Raw genomic sequence first — 17,512 nt, forward strand, 5'->3', positions numbered from 1 at the left:
TGTACATTATACAATATAGCTGAAATAATTATATTACCGTATTTTCCGCACTATAAGGCGCACCTAAAAGCCTTTATTTTTTTCAAAGGCTGACCATGCGCCTTATAATACAGTGCGCCTTATATATGGATCAATATTAAGTCGCAAAGTCTTGCAACTAAGGCAAGCAGCCGACGACTCGATTTTCCCCCGAAGGCGAAGTCGTCCGCGGTGTATGCTGGGATTTATATACCGGCGTTTCATTTCCTAACCAATGTGTCAATCATCATTTGAATCAGTCACTATAGGCTAAAGTTATTTGGAGGTAGAGGGGGCGGATCCTTTTTATCATTTACAGGCTCGCATAGGCTAAAGGGGCGAAACAAAGCCTGCAATTGGCCGAAAAAGATGAATGTGAATCACACGTTGGGTTGCACTACGGCATAGAGAAAACATTTTTTACTTTTCTGTATTTGTAAATATTTTACTCTCCTGGATTTACTACACTCACGGTTGTGAGAAGACCATGGTTACGTATCATTATTGAACGTGATGCCGGAGATCAAAGAGATCAAAGCCAGGGGAGAAAGCTTACCACGTGTTGTGAGTCATCATTTTATTCCAATTTAGTTTCTTTTGTCTTTTAGGTCTTTTATGGGGCGGCAGTAGCTCAGGAGGTAGAGCAATCGTCTTGAGATCAAGGGATCCCAGTTCGAATCCCGGCTCGTCCGTGTTACATGTCGAAGTGTCCTTGGGTAAGACACTGAATCCCTAATACCCCCAATAAGCAGGTTAGCGCCTTACATGGCTGCAAGGCCGCTATTGGGAAATGTGGAGCACATTGTAAAGCGCTTTAGGAAGTCATTGACTTCAAAAGCGCTATATAAATGCAGATCATTTCATTTCATTTTTATTAGCATATTTGGTATTGGAGTAATCCAAAAGTAATTGAAAGTAATCCAGTTAAAGTAACCCTACCCAACCCTACCCCCGACAGACATTCTTGCATAAAAGGCCCGATCATGCGTAGTGATGCTCTCGCAACTCACATCAACAGCGTGATGTGAAATAAAATATTCTTGCGGCATGTGACAGTGCAAACCTGTGACCGTGACGCCGTCCGAGCGCTGGCACCACACAGCTCGCTCATTATTGCTCCATCCTCCCGTTCTCCACTGGTAACTGTAGCACTGGCCCCCTGTAGAAAAAAGCAGATGATCCTCATTAGCGGCTCGTATCGACCATCCGGAGTGAAAACGGTGCACGTTTACTAGAGATGTACTACATTACCGCGGTAAGACAAAATAGGGATGCAGGAAAAAAGAGGTATCATTTACCACTCTGTGAGGATAGCAGGAAATAGGATCGTAGGAATGGGTCGGAAACTCATTTTGGAACATTGTTTTTCAACCAGTGTTCCATGAGACTTTGTCTAGTATGCCACAGGAAATTATCTTTCTTATCTTTTAGAAATAAGGTTGCATGGACAGGTGCTGGTCGAAGTTGAAAGCTTTAGGTACTTGGGTTGTGATGTGGCTGCAGTTGGTGGAATGGTGTCTGAGGTATTGCTTAGAGCAGGGGTGTCTAAGTCATTTTAACTCGGGGGCCACACGATAGAACAAACATTCTGTCGGGGGCCGGGCTAGTAGATTAAAGAGAAAGAAATAAGAGAAAGAGGAAGGGAAAAGGAGAGAGGGCGAGAGCGTGATAAACAAAAGATAAAAAGTCGTGAGAGAGGGGGGAAAGAAAGGGAGAGGAAGAATCAAATCCAAAGAGAAAAAACACAGGAGAGAAAAGAGAAAAGAAAACGCGAAGGGTAGGAAGAGAGAACGACGAAAGAGAGAAAAGGAAAAATGGAAGTCCTGGAAGGGGGATACCTCATGTGCGGTCCCTTCTCAAGGTTTCTTCATTTTCCCCATGTTGAGGTTTTTTTTTGAGTTTTTCCTTGCCCTCATGTTGGTTCCAGATCAGGGGATGGTGTAATAATAGTCTGAAAAAATAGTCTGTGTAATAACCTGTGAAGCCCTTTGAGACTCTTTGTGATTAAGGGCTATAAAAATAAAAATGACTTGACTTAAAAGACGCAGAGCGAGAAAGAAACAAAGAAAGAGAAAGAGAGACACAGAGAGTGAAAGAGACAGAGACAGAGTGGGAGAAAAGGGGTGAAAAAGAAAGAGAGAGAGAGAAAGAGAAATAAATACAAGTACAGTGTCTTAGTTTGAGACACCTGGCTTTGGCAACATTAAGTGGACATATTTCAACCTGCCGCTTGTTTTTCTCTTGCGCTTCTCTGAGTGCTCTCTCGCGGGCCGGATTCAATCCCTTAGCAGGCCTGATCTGGCCCGCGGGCCGCCTGTTTGACACCTGTGGCTTAGAGTAAATCAAGGAAGCAAGGTTTTGGGTGCTCTGAGGAAAGTGATGAGTAACAAGAATATGAGTATGGATGTAAAGAAAAGACTGTATGAGAGTGTGATTGTGCCGACTGTGTTGTATGGTGCAGAGACTTGGAGCCTGAACGCAGATTTGAGAAGGAAATTAAATGTTTTTGAGATGACGTGTATGAGGTGTATGTTAGGAGTGAAAAGATTGGATAGATTGAGAAATGAAATTGTGAGAGACAGAACTGGAGTAGTCATGGAACTGAGCAAGCGTGTTGATAAGAGAGTACTCGGTTGGTTTGGACACATGGAGAGGATGGATGAGGAGCGAATGTTGAAGAGGATCTACAGAGCAGAAGTCAATGGAAGGCGACCAAGAGGAGGGCCGCGATTGACGTGGATGGATGGTGTTATGAGTGCACTGCAGGATAGAAGTCTAACTATAGTGGACGCTAGAGCTCTTGTTGGTGACAGGAATGAGTGGAGAGGTGTTGTAAAAGGATAGTGGGGTGTTTAGACGCGTTCTAAGGGATGGGCAGGGCACCTGTATGATGCGGCAGGGGTAAACCAGAGAAAGCTGTCGGGCCCTGCTGTTGAACAGAAGAGTGTGTTGTGACATGGCCGCTTTCTGGTGTCCCATTTCATCTGGAGGGACGATAGCATGACCAACTTAGGTGCCGAGGTGCTTAACTTGTTTGGGTGTTTGGGCAATTGGGTTGGCCATGGTGCCAAGATTTTTGTGTGTGTTTTTTGCTATTTTTTAAAAATTTTATCTAATTTTTTAAAATTTTCTTTATTATTGCATGTGTGATGTTACGTCGTTGCGGGCGACCTCCAACAACACGGAGTTGCTGTAGAGGATGCAGAACAGCTGGCACAAGACCGCCAGCATTGGAAAAACCTGGTTGATCTGGTCGGCTCAACGCACAGGGACTGGACCCCCCGACCTTCGCTGGAGCAATAATCAAATCAATCAATTGCATGTGTTTGTCTTGCTGTCGGTCACCCCTCTCTTGAGGAATCTGACCAAGGTAGATTGATAGATACCGTAAATTTCGGACTATAAACCGCTACTTTTTTCCCTAACTTTCAACCCTGTGGCTTATTCAGTGATGGGGCCAATTTATGTAATTTTTCTTACGGGCGATAGCCGCGCTCGAGTGTTGCTACCATTAACTGCCCTGTCAAAGCTATATTATTGTTTTTAAAGCTTTGAAAACTCTCTCGGTGTACCGTCTTTCTTTGTAAATATGTGTAACCCATGTACAATATGTATTTGCAACCGTATATTTTTGTAATGTATTTATTTGTATTTATTTTAGACACTTATTCTGATATGTTTTGCACCGGTAAACGAAAAATGAGGGGCGGAACAAACGCGGGGTGCCGAGTTTAAGTGGGGACTGCTAAAGGTGAGGGACAGACAAGGAAAGAAGAGGGGGTGCGTGAGTAAATGTGTTCATCTGATATATTTTTCCCACCCTTACCCTTTGGAAATATACACTTTTTTTCCTTGGATTACTTTGATCGGGACCCGGACTCTGCAGGTCTGCAACAAACCTTAAGTACCGGTTTCATTTTCCGTTCATTTTGCCGGCTGTGATTTTTGGACTGTGGACTTTAATGAAGGACATTTAGTTTCAATCGCGGGACTTCAAGTCGGGTTTGGGCTAATTTTGTGTTTGTGTTACATGTTTAAATGTGGGCGCATGCGGCTTATATACAGGTGCGGCTTGTGTATGTACAAAATCGCTTTTCCTCTTAAAATGTGGTGGGTGCGGCTTATAATCAGGTGCGCTCTATAGTCCGGAATGCGCAGTAGTTGAGTGTCATCTGCGTAGCAATGGAAACTGATCTATCTCTCTATCTATCTATCTATCTTGGTCATATCCCTTAAAGCAAGACAAACACATACAATAACAAAGAAAAGAAAAAAAGGGAAAATAATGAGCACAAAAACACACACAAAGTTTTTTGCACCACGGCCAACCCAAATGCCCAAACACCCCAAAAATTTAGGCACCTCGGTACCTAAGTCGGTCATACTTTCGTCCCTCCAGATGAAACGGGACACAAGAAATCGGCCATGTCGGTCGGGCCCGACAGCTTTCACTGGTTTACCCCTACTGCATCATACAGGTGCCCTGACCATCCCTTAGAACACATCCAAATATCCCACTATCCTTTTACAACACCTTTCCACTCATTCCGATCACCAACAAGAGACTCCCTAAAAGACAGCAAGGCAAAGAAACTGATATTATACTTGGGAATAATATAAATAAATGCTGAAAAGAAGGGGGCCAGGTACTGAACCCTGCGGAACACCACAGGTAACATTGAAGGGCTCAGATATCATTTCACCACATTTAACACAATTCTGAAAGGTAGGATCTGAATGATTTACTCTATTTCCAGTTTATAAGGTGCACCGGATTACACACTTTCCAATTTCAGGTAAATTGGGTTATTTTAGGTGCGTCTTACGGTCCAGACATTTTTTTAACATAAACTTCCGCCGAACAAAACTTAAAATCAATCGAGTGGCACGAGAGAGGGACTTTTTCATCAATAACAGACAGAATTAAAGATCAGACTATTTAGCTAAGACACATTTGACAAGACGAGAATGTGGCATTCAATGAAAATGCCAAGTACTTGGACAAATGCTTTTAAAAGTGGCTAATTAATGAGGAAATGAGATACTTGTGCTTTATTCTGAATACCAAGGTGCGAAGGGAGGAAAGGGCAAGTCTATTTAATGAAACACCAAAAAACACTCGGAGGAAGCGTGGTTAAACGAGGCAACTCGAGTCGATTTGTCGAAATAAAATACAAGCGCGTACAATTTATCTTCGTCTTTTACTGGGCTGTGCCGAGCCGTAATTTGATTCGTCAACCTCAAATATTTCGTGAAAATTGGATACGTGGTGGAACAGCGATGCCCTTTCCACACTTAGAATACTGACCTTTTAATAATAGCCAGTAACGCTCCTTCAATTTGACATAATATATTCGAGGAAAAAAAAAACGTCATTAATACATTGACTGCATAACTACTTAAAGTTTTCCTTTTTTGTTACTTTTTCTCATTCTTTCTCTCTGTCCTTCGCTATCTCACTCTTTCCTTCTCAGTCTCTTGCTATAGAAGTCACGATTTTGCTCTCTCTTCCTTTTTTCCTTTTCTCTCTTTTTGGTTTTCTTTTATCCTCTTCTTAAATGTGAAACTGGAGTGCCACGTCCCATTTCGTTGTCGCAATATGTTCAACCCATTTGTAACAATGACAATAAGGGTATATTCTCATCTCATCTCATCTCATTAGCTACACCGCTTATCCTCGATAGGGTCGCAGGGGGGCTGGAGCCCATCCCAGCCATCTCCGGGCAGTGGGCAGGGGACACCCTGAACCGGTTGCCAGCCAATCGGAGGGCACACAGGTACAGACAACTCATTCGCTCATTCACACCTAGGGACAATTTGGACCGGCCAATTCACCTGAAATGCATGTTTTTGGAACGTGGGAGGAAACCGGAGAGCCCGGAGGAAACCCACGCAAGCACGGGGAGAACATACAAACTCCGCACAGGAAGTCTGGAGCTGGATTTAAACCCACGACAGGTTCCCATCACATGAACTGTGCCGCACACGCGCTAACCACTGCGCCGCCGTGCTGCCCAGGGTATATTCTATTCTATTCTATTCTACAGTGGAGCCTCGGTTTTCAAACGCCTCTCAGTTCGAACGAATCGGAGTTCGACCAAAGATTTCGAGAAATTCTTGCTCCGTCCATCCATCTATCTATCTATCGTTCTCTTTTCTATTGCCTCGCATGACAGCCGAAATGCAAGTGTGCCATACCTTGTGACCGTAGAGCCTGAGACCAGATCTCTCTGCAACAACAATTAAGAGGACGGTTTCAAATGTAACACCATGTTTGCTGGTTCTTGCGTATGAACAATTTTTTCTGTACAAGGGAATTTCCCCAAATCGACTAGCATTATAGCGGGAAACTTTGTTTTTGTGCTAGTAACTTTCAGCGGTCGAAAACTCCCATTATCTCCGGCGTCTTACGATCCCTTTTTGTTTTTTATCATAAATTCTCTGTGTTAATAAATGACTATATGTGTGCTATTTTAATTGGCCTGGGATCAGTAATTCATATCAGAACTCAAAAGAACTTAAAGTGATTCAATTTTTTTTAATAGTGTAGGAAATTCTAAAATCCTTCATAAAAAGACATTTATGGTGGAGCACAAGCAACACCTAGAGGCAAATTCGTTTACTGACTGCAGTAAAGAATAATTCGTTTTAATCCTAAATATTTTCAACATTATAGCTAGAAAAATTCCTACACCCCTCTTATATTCTTCTCTCTGTGAACCGATACGTTTTTTCCTTTTCTTTTTTTAATCCATTGAACCAAGCAAAAGAGATCAAATTGGATCCCGATTTGTTCTTTTGACTATTATACCTCACTGTCCATCAACGATTTAACTATTATTTACATCATCGCCACTATCGGCCAATCAGGTCTCTATCCTTAATTTTCACAAATTTTAGGGGGAACCTGCTTTTGTGAGGATATTTGATAAAAAGAAAAGGGGTCCTGAGAGAGTTTTCAGAACAAGTTGGAATTTCTTATCTGAAGTATGTATTCCATCCTCTTTTCAAATGTATACTACACTCAGGGTTGGGTAGGGTTACTTTAACTGGATTACTTTCAATGACTTTTGGATTACTCCAATACCAAATATGTTAATAAAATGACTCCATTTTGTGCAGGCTTGGGGCGTAACGGAATACATGGAACGGCAAAAATGATGTTGGCAAGCTGTTTGGATTTATTTTCATTTTGTTTCTGTCGCATTTTATGTTCGTTTTGCCGGAGATCAAAGCCAGGAGAGAAAGCTTACCACGTGTTGTGAGTCAGAATTTTATTCATGTTTAGTTTCTTTTGTGTTTTATCAGCATATTTGGTATTGGAGTCATCCAAAAGTCATTGAAAGTAATCCAGTTAAAGTAACCCTACCCAACCTTGACTAGCCTAGATGGTAAGGTGCCCGCTCTGAGACTGGGAGGTCGCTGGTTCGCGCCTCGGCCGAGTCATACCTAAGACTTATAACGTTGGTAAAAATGGCGGCGCCCTCTGTTGGCTGCGGCTGCATCGGCTCGCTACAACGGGTCAGGTGTATCGACATTTCGTTCTGTGTACATTGTTACAAAGAATGACAATACAAAGGAAATTATTATTATTATTACTATAAACCATAACTGTAGTCTTTTGTTTGTTCTGTAGTTTTTCAAGGAGTTTTCCCTCAATTTCAGCATTTTCCCTAAATCCTTGCCAAGGAATAAATTGCATGTCCTATATATTTGAGTTCTGTCTTGCTGCATGTAAAATCCTCATGTTTGCTTCAGCTATCTTAAGGTTTTGGCACTATTTTATTGCTATTCTCTTCTTTACAGGTTAAAAAAAAAGAAACATGACGCAACCCCCGTTCGGTAATCCGTGCAGCTTTGTCCGAAGCAGCAGGCGGTCAAATTTATTGACTTGTGGTTGAATGACTCCTGCTCTGCGATTCAGGCGTGCACCCATTTCATTTTCATGTCAAAGAAAGTATTTTCTGTTATTCCGTGGCTTCTTTGAACAGTGCGCTGCAGCTTTGTCTTCACTCAGTGGGTTGAAAACTTTCTATTTCTCAGCGTGAATATAAAAAAGGAGATCATGCACAAAGGCTGGCGCTGTGGTCCTTTATTTGCTTGGCTTGCGTGCCCATATTGGTCGTGAGCTTATGTGCAAAATTAAGAGAAAATATTTTTTCCGAGTTGTGTTTAGTATAGTATAGTATAGCATAGTATAGTATAGCTTAGTATAGTATGGCGTAGTATAGCGTAGTGTAGCGTATTGTAGTATAGCATAGTATAGTATTGCGTAGTATAGTATAACATAGCATAGTATAGTGTAGCATAGTATAATATAGCATACTATAGTATATTAAAGCAAAGTAGAGTATAGCATAGTATAGTATAGCATAGTATAGTATAGCGTAGCATAGTGTAGCGTAGCATAGTATGGCATAGCATAGTATAGTATAGTATAGCATAGTATGGTATAGCGTAGTATAGTATAGCGTAGTCTAGTATAGTGTAGCATAGTATAGTATAGTATAGTATAGTATAGTATAGTGTAGCATAGTATAGTATAGTATGGCATAGTATAGCGTAGTATAGCGCATTGTAGTATAGCATAGTATAGTATAGCGTAGTAGAGTATAGCATAGTATAGTATAGCATAGTATAGTATAGCGTAGCATAGTGTAGCGTAGCATAGTATGGCATAGCATAGTATAGTATAGTATAGTATAGCATAGTATGGTATAGCGTAGTCTAGTATAGTATAGTATAGTATAGTATAGTATAGTGTAGCATAGTATAGTATAGTATAGTATAGTATAGTATAGTATAGTATAGTGTAGCATAGTATAGTATAGTATAGTATGGCATAGTATAGCGTAGTATAGCGCATTGTAGTATAGCATAGTATAGTATAGCGTAGTATAGTATAACATAGCATAGTATAGTGTAGCATAGTATAGTATAGCATAGTATAGTATATTAAAGCAAAGTATAGCATAGTATAGTACAGCATAGTTTAGTATAGTGTAGCATAGTGTCGCGTAGCATAGTATGGCATAGCATAGTATAGTATAGTATAGCGTAGTATAGTATAGTGTAGTTTAGTGTAGTATAGTAGTTTAGTATAATACAAGCCTATTTTGGAGGTCGAAAGAAAAACAACCCATATACATATATATATATATATATATATATTGGCTGGCAACCAGTTCAGGGTGTCCCCTGCCCGATGATTGCTGGGATGGGCTCCAGCACCCCCGTGACCCTACTGAGGACAAGCGGTGCAGCTAATGAGATGAGATGATATATATATATATATATATATATATATATATATATATATATATATATATATATATATATATATATATATACACAGGTACCAGCCTGTAACCTCCCTTTGCAGAGTTTGCATGATCTTCACTGCTTGGAGTATCCTTCAAGCAGGATGATTGGTGACTCAAAAATAACTATATTATTATTGTATTATTGAGCGTATGCATGGTTGTCTGTCTCTGTGTGGGCCTGCGTCTGGCTGGGCACTAGTTCAGGGTGTCCCCTGCCCACTGCCCATAGATAGCTTGGATGGGCTCCAGCACCCCCGCCACCCTAGTGAAGATAAGCGATGCAGAAAATGGATGGGCACAAACGCAACCTAACCCAAACCAGCCAACGCAAACAAATCCAAACCCCCACCCCAAAAAAAACAAATTAAACCAAAATAAACCTAACAAAACTAAAACAATCGCTAACCAAACTTAAACCCCAAACCAAAACATAACACAACCCAAAACCCCAAGGAAAGGAAATGACACAAACCCAAAACAAAAGCTAAACCAGAGCAAATTGAACCAACACAGAAACCGAACATACCCAAACGCAAGCCAGCCCGACCCTACCTAAAAAAAACACATCACACCATACTCAAATACCAAAACCTAAACCAAACAAACAAACAAAAACAAAACAAACCCAAGTACCGTAAATTCCGGACTATAGAGCGCACCCGATTATAAGCCGCACCCACCACATTGTAAGAGGATAACCGCTTTTGTACTTACACAAGGTGCACCTGTATATAAGCCGCATACGCCCACATTAAAACATGTAACACAATCACAAATTTAACCCAAACCCGACTTTGAGTCCCGCGATTGTAACTGAATATAAAGTACACAGTCCAAAATCCACAGCCGGCAAAATGAACGGGAAATGATACCGGTACTTAAGGTTTGATGCAGACCTGCAGAGTCCGGGTCCCGTTGAAAATAATCCAATGAAAAAAAAAGTGTATACCTCCAAAGGTAAGGGTGGGAAACATATATATCCACTATTGTCCGCTGCGTCCACAAACACGTCTCACCTTTACTCCACTTCCGGTCAGCCCCCGTTGTTTTCGCCCCTTCGTTTTGATTCGCCCGTGCAAAACATATCAGAATAAGTCTCTAAAATAAATACATTACAAAAATATACAGTTGCATTCATATTATACATGGTTACACATATTTACAAAGAAAGACGGTACACCGAGAGAGTTTTCAAAGCTTTAATAATAATATTATAACTTTCATCCCAAACCATGTCTGTGAAGGGTAGCAAAACGCTACTAGCGACACGCTCGCAACACAGTAAGCGGCTCTGTCAAAAAATGGTGAGGATATTTCTACGATAATTTAATTTGTGCACAAGCTAAGAAGTTGCAGTCTTCCTCGACGCATATATTCCGCCGGTCTAAATCTTACCTTTTGTACTCGAGCACCGCTGGCGGCTGTTCGAAAAATGACATAAATTGTCCGCATCACTGAATAAGCCGCAGGGTTGAACGTTTGGGAAAAAAGTAGCGGCTTATAGTCCAGAATTTACGGTAGATTTGTTCAAACAACCCCAAAAATAGACCTGTTAACCGAGTCATTTTGTTTCAAACCCAAACAAAACGTCCACGATGAAACAATTTATTTTAATCTATAATCGTACCGTACAAAACAACCAAATCCCCAAAATGGGCCATGTGGTACAAAACAAAGATAAAACAAAAATACCCCATTAAAAACAAAATAACCCAATTTCAGGGTTGTCTGTGCAAAACAATCAGAGCATGTCCTGGCAAACAGTTCTACATCAACAGAAAATAAATGGATGGGTTAGATGAGGACACTGGCCATAAAAAGGAAAAACTGAAGAAAACAAATAAAAGAGAATGAAACAATTAGACCAAACTAAAGGACATTTTCTGGTTTTAAGCATTTAAGAATAAAAACCTGATTTTGCTCCGTACCGTGACAAGGCTGCGTTTCAAAGACTTGCTGAGGGCAGGTTTCCTGGTTTTCCGGCACTTGAACGATCACCGCTCTGGATCGGGATCGACGTCCTGTGCTTTCGAAGCTCCGTCCCTCCACACAAGTCAACTGGCAGGAGCTCCAAGACGACCACTCGGCCAAATGGCAGTCTCCTGAGATTACGACGGGACATAAAAAAAAAAAAAAAAGTCAATGGCGAGCAGCGTCGGGAGCAATGTTCCCTGCAATTTTCCTTACGGGTCTGAGCGTTCACACAAAGTCGGTGAGCAACGCTTGAAACAACAGTGAGCAACCATAATCCCAAGTGTGGCAAGATAATTTATTATTTTTCCTTCTTTTTTTCTCTTCCTTTTGTTTCTTTTTTTCTCAGCTTTTCACTACTTTTTCATTTTGGTATTTTTTTCTTTTTGTTCTATTCCCCCCTTCCTTTAAGTCATTTCGTGCATAGTTCTACATAATATTTGGTCATGTTGGATTAAAGAAGCAAAAACAACCGTTTAGGACCCGAAAGAGCCGGTTCCTTTTAGTGAGCCGAGCCGAAGAAGCCGGTTCTCGACAAACTCTACTAACTTTACTTTTCAACTTCGTTCGACATTGACTTCAAAATACCGCATTTAGGACGCAACGTCAGGGAGACCCAAGGAGGACCCCTTGAAGCCCATCTTCCAGAGGTAAGTTAAACTTTATTTATCATTGTAGCGCAAGTTAGATTTTGTATTGTGCACCTTTTTCCGAGTACAGGACAGTACTGTAGTACTTCTCTCCGCCGCGTGGCCATGTGAGAGGTCACCCAGCATCCACCCGGAAAAAAAAACCGGATTCTACTTCCTATACACAACTACGTGTACTGTATCTCTAGCGCGCTAAGAACTTTAAAGTTTGTATTGTTTAATATTTAATATTAATGTGAATTTCCCTTCGGGCATGAATAAAGTATCAATCAATCAATCAATCTATCTATCTATCTATCTATCTATCTATCTATCTATCTATCTATCTATCTATCTATCTATCTATCTATCTATCTATCTATCTATCTATCTATCTATCTATCTATCTATCTATCTATCTATCTATCTATCTATCTATCTATCTATCTATCTATCTATCTATCTATCTATCTATCTATCTATCTATCTATCTATCTATCTATCTATCTATCTATCTATCTATCTATCTATCTATCTATCTATCTATCTATCTATCTATCTATCTATCTATCTATCTATCTATCTATATCTCGTGCATCATTTAAATATGGTTGGTGTTAAGTGTAAAGAAGAGGCGAGCCGTTTCTTTATAAACGAAAGTGGAATAAGAAAGCTTGATGCGGTTGAGAAAATGGTTGGATTGCTTTTTCTCTGCCACTTTTTACCACGCAGGAGGAAGTTGCCTAACTCTTGAAGCTCATCTTCCAAAAGTAGGTTAAACTTCACTTTATTTATCTTTATAGAGCATATTATTTAATTAAATGTTTATTTTTTCGTACAAAATAATCTAGGTTACTTATGCAAGCCTTAAACATGCTTATATAAACCTTAAACATGCATTCCATACAAAATATAGCACTGAAGCAACTTATGAACAATTTCAACTTATGAACGATCTCGAGTAGGGCAGCGTCTGTAATGCACCCAATTCTGGCGAGCATATGAATTCTGCAATATTATTATTTGCCACAATCAAAGTAATGATCTCACAGATCATTTTATTTGCTTTCCCTTGAAATTTCGGGCAGAAAACTACTTCAACGCATCTGTGACTGATACCAAAAGCGTCAACAAATTACACAGCGCCCAGTGGGTATTTGGAGATAATAGACCAACCGCTGTCATATATTACATTATATTCTTATAACTCGATAGCCAGTAGTAAAATGTGTCTCGCGAGGGAGACCGAAATTAATTAGAATCGCAGAGAGATTTTAGGTGTGTAAAAGTCGCTGTTCTCCCCCCCAGTTGCTCTAAATAGCGTATTGGCGCTTTTAGTTTTTGAAGGTCAGAATATAAAAAGCGGTGTTCTCGTCCCTGCGTCCTAGACGCATCATTTTTGCTGGGGACGCAACTTTTTTGACACAAAATTGTCATTATTACCCTGATTACTTTTTCTTTTTTTTTAATAAAGATTTACCGCACTCCAAACATTGTTGTTTTGGTCTCGCGCCGATCTCGGCAAACGAGATCTCGTCGTTTCGAGATGACGTCATTGTTTTGGCGGTTGTCGAGTGAAAGAGTAGTATGCCTCCGTAAAAACAGTTGGTATTAGGTGCAAATCAACATAAAATTGGTCATTTCTTCAGTGTCGGTAATAAGTCGAAACATAACGCAGAAAGTGATGACAACGGCAATCATTCCGGCACGAAAAAACGGTGGAGAAATTCTTCAGAAGATCGCGAAGGCAAGGAAAACACGTGCGTTGAAGCGAACGATTCGACGAAAGAAAATAAAAGAATACTCCTAGCAGCGCAGTGGTTAGCGCTTGTGCGGCACAGTTCATGTCATGGGAACCTGTCGTGGGTTCAAATCCAGCTCCAGACTTCCTGTGCGGAGTTTGTAAGTTCTCCCCGTGCTTGCGTGGGTTTCCTCCGGGCACTCCGGTTTCCTCCCACGTTCCAAAAACATGCATCTCAGGTGAATTGACCGGTCCAAATTGTCCCTAGGTGTGAATGGGCGAATGAGTTGTTTGTCCCTGTGTGCCCTGCGATTGGCTGGCAACCAGTTCAGGGTGTCCCCTGCCCACTGCCCGGAGATGGCTGGGATGGGCTCCAGCCCCCCCGCGACCCTAACGAGGATAAGCGGTACGGCTAATGAGAGATGAGATGAGATTAAAACTGAATGAAAATATGGATTTATATAATTATTTCAGCAATATTATTTTGTACAATTTACAATATTGTTGTGAACTGAAAAATCTTGAAGAGATAATTGATTTTTATTACCAATAAACAGTGATGATTAAAACGGAATGAATATATAGATTTATATTACATATTTGTCGCCGATTTACAATTTCAACTGTGATAACACTAAATTTTGGGGACCCATAGATCCCTGTTGGGACCCATAGATTTTTGAGCATGCGAGTCCCCGGGACCGACCGACCGACCGACCCACCGAACGACCGACCGACCGACCAACCTACCTACCTACCGACCCACCGACCCACCTACCGACCCACCGACCGACCCAGCCCCCACCCACCAAACCAAACCTACCCACCTACCTACCTACCCACCTACCTATCTAGACATATAGACATCTATCTATCTATCTAGACATCTATCTATCTATCTATCTAGACATCTATCTATCTATCTAGACATTTAGACATCTATCTATCTATCTATCTATCTATCTATCTATCTATCTATCTATCTATCTAGACATTTAGACATCTATCTATCTATATATCTATCTATCTAGACATCTATCAATCCATCTATCTATCTAGACATCTATCCATCCATCTATCTATCTAGACATCTATCCATCCATCCATCTATCTATCTAGACATCTATCCATCCATCTATCTATCTATCTAGACATCTATCCATCCATCCATCCATCTATCTATCTAGACATCTATCCATCCATCCATCTATCTATCTAGACATCTATCCATCCATCCATCTATCTAGACATCTATCCATCTATCTATCTATCTATCCATCAATCTATCTATCCATCAATCTAGACATCTATCTATCTAGACATCTATCTATCTATCCATCAATCTATCTATCCATCAATCTAGACATCTATCTATCTAGACATCTATCTAGACATCTATCTAGACATCTATCCATCCATCTATCCATCCATCTATCCAGACATCTATCTATCCAGACATCTATCTATCCAGACATCTATCTATCCAGACATCTATCTATCTATCTATCTATCTATCTATCTATCTATCTATCTATCTATCTATCTATCTATCTATCTATCTATCTATCTATCTATCTATCTATCTATCTATCTATCTATCTATCTATCTATCTATCATATGGGGCATTCAAAAAGCTGCCCCGGCTCTTTATTTCACAGCTAATGTCAACCCAGAGCTCCGTTGTGATGCTTTCTTATCAGAGAAGGGGCCATTTAACGGTTTTCGATGGCACGGTGAAGGGTAATACCATATTTAAGCTCATGTGACCCTTGTGACATGAAGTGTCATCTTCCTCGAAGTAGCTATCACAAGAGGTTAAACTGCAGTAATTTGCGACTGGCCGAGGCTTCTAGTGTTTGAATGATACTCCATTTATATAAAAATTTATCAAAGCAGGGCAAAAGTTTGCCCTCTAATGACGCCGTTTATACGGTATGGACCACCCTTAGTCATTTACTGAGGTTTTCAAGAGAAGACATTTTGCTGGTTGGGGTTAAAGCAGTCTACAGGAACTACAAGTGAAAAATGGTTGGTTTTATATAAAACACTGATCCCAAAAGTAGGGGGTAAAACAAATATATCAAGCAGAACAATGATTTCAAATTGTTTAAACAAGCCGGGAGTAGGGTTTTCAGAACAAATGTCAAGTCAAGTCATGCCCTTAATCACAAAGAGTCTCAAAGGGCTTCACAGGTTATTACACAGACTATTTTTCAGAGTACCGTATTTTCCGCACTATAAAGCACACATACAATTTTTTTTTATTTTTTTTTTAAAGCTGACTATGCGCCTTATAATCCGGTGCGCCTTATGTATGGAAAACAGTTTTAAAATATATCATTCATTGAAGGTGCGCCTTATAACCCGGTGCGCCTTATAGTGCGGAAAATACGGTATTATTACACCATCCCCTGATCTGGAACCAACATGAGGGCAAGGAAAAACTCAAAAACCTCAACATGAAGAAAATGAAGAAACCTTGAGAAGGGACCGCACATGTGGCATCCCCCTTTCTGGATTACCAGACAGCAAAGGATGTTGCAATCACAAATAATACAGAGATATTGTCAACGAAAACTGAGAAGCACTGCTTTACCACAGACTGAAAAAAATAAGAAGAAATTAGGAAAAAAAAAAAAAGAAAAAAAGTGACATCTTCAATGTAAAATTGTCTCATTCTGTTGGAATACAAACAACTTACAAAAAACGGTAGATGTCGAAAAATATCCTGACATTGCTGTTAGTTAGATTTTGTATTGCGCGCACCTTTTTCCAAGTAGAGGACATTACTGTAGTTCTTCTTTCCGCCACTACCGGCGTGTGGCGCTGTGATAGGTCACCCAGCATGCACCCCGAAGAAAAAATCCAGGTTCTCTTTCCTAGTTCGTGTGTAAACATACAATACTGTATCTCCAGCGCGACAACTCCGACATTTTTATTGTTTAATATCTCGTGCATCCATTCAGTACGATTGGTGTAAAGTGTAATGAAATTGGAATAAGAAAGCTTGATGCGGTTGAGAAAATGGTCGGAACACTTTTTACAACAGAGGAGGAAGTCGCCTAACTCTTGAAGCTCATCTTCCAAAAGTAAGTTAAACTTAACTTCATTCATCCTTAAGGAGAATATTATTATATAAAATGTCTATTTTTTTAGTACAAAACAATACAGGTTACTTATACAAGCCTGAAACATATTTATACAAACCTTAAACATACAAAATATAGCACTGAAGCAACATACAAACAAATTCAACTTACAAACAATTGTCCGGCTCCTATCTTGTTTGTAAGTAGGGCAGCGTCTGTATAATTTTTCTCATTTTTAATTTTTTTTTTTTTTAGTTCTAATTGTTTTTCTGTTTGATCTAAACCATGTTTTTCCCAATACATGTTAGCACGTCAACACTGTAATCCTATTTGAATAGGATAAACCATTTTTTTAGATAGATAGATGTCTAGATAGATGTCTAGATAGATAGATAGATGTCTAGATAGATGTCTAGATAGATAGATGTCTAGATAGATAGATAGATAGATAGTAAGATGTCTAGATAGATAGATAGATAGATAGATAGATAGATAGATAGATAGATAGATAGATAGATAGATAGATAGATAGATAGATAGATAGATAGATTGATAGATGTCTAGATAGATGTCTAGATAGATGTCTAGATAGATAGATAGATAGATAGATAGATAGATAGATAGATGTCTAGATAGATAGATGTCTAGATAGATAGATAGATAGATAGATAGATAGATAGATAGATAGATAGATAGATAGATAGATAGATAGATAGATAGATAGATAGATAGATAGATAG

At 39.9% G+C, this 17,512-nt stretch overlaps 1 protein-coding gene across 1 annotated transcript in view; it reads right to left on the bottom strand.

Moving 5' to 3' along the window:
- The window catches only part of thsd7ba (thrombospondin, type I, domain containing 7Ba), a 484,701-nt gene that overhangs the window by 9,829 nt on the left and 457,360 nt on the right, over nt 1-17,512 (bottom strand). The window contains exons 24-25 of the mRNA XM_088352325.1: nt 11,270-11,443; nt 1,082-1,177 (exon numbers count right to left, since the gene is read on the bottom strand). Of these exons, the coding sequence (XP_088208451.1) occupies nt 1,082-1,177; nt 11,270-11,443 (270 nt within the window). The remainder of the gene's footprint in view (nt 1-1,081; nt 1,178-11,269; nt 11,444-17,512) is intronic.

The sequence above is a fragment of the Urocampus carinirostris genome, chromosome 14 (genome assembly GCF_059441175.1).
Source record: "Urocampus carinirostris isolate Australia breed hairy pipefish chromosome 14, RoL_Ucar_1.0, whole genome shotgun sequence".
Lineage (NCBI taxonomy): Eukaryota > Metazoa > Chordata > Actinopteri > Syngnathiformes > Syngnathidae > Urocampus > Urocampus carinirostris.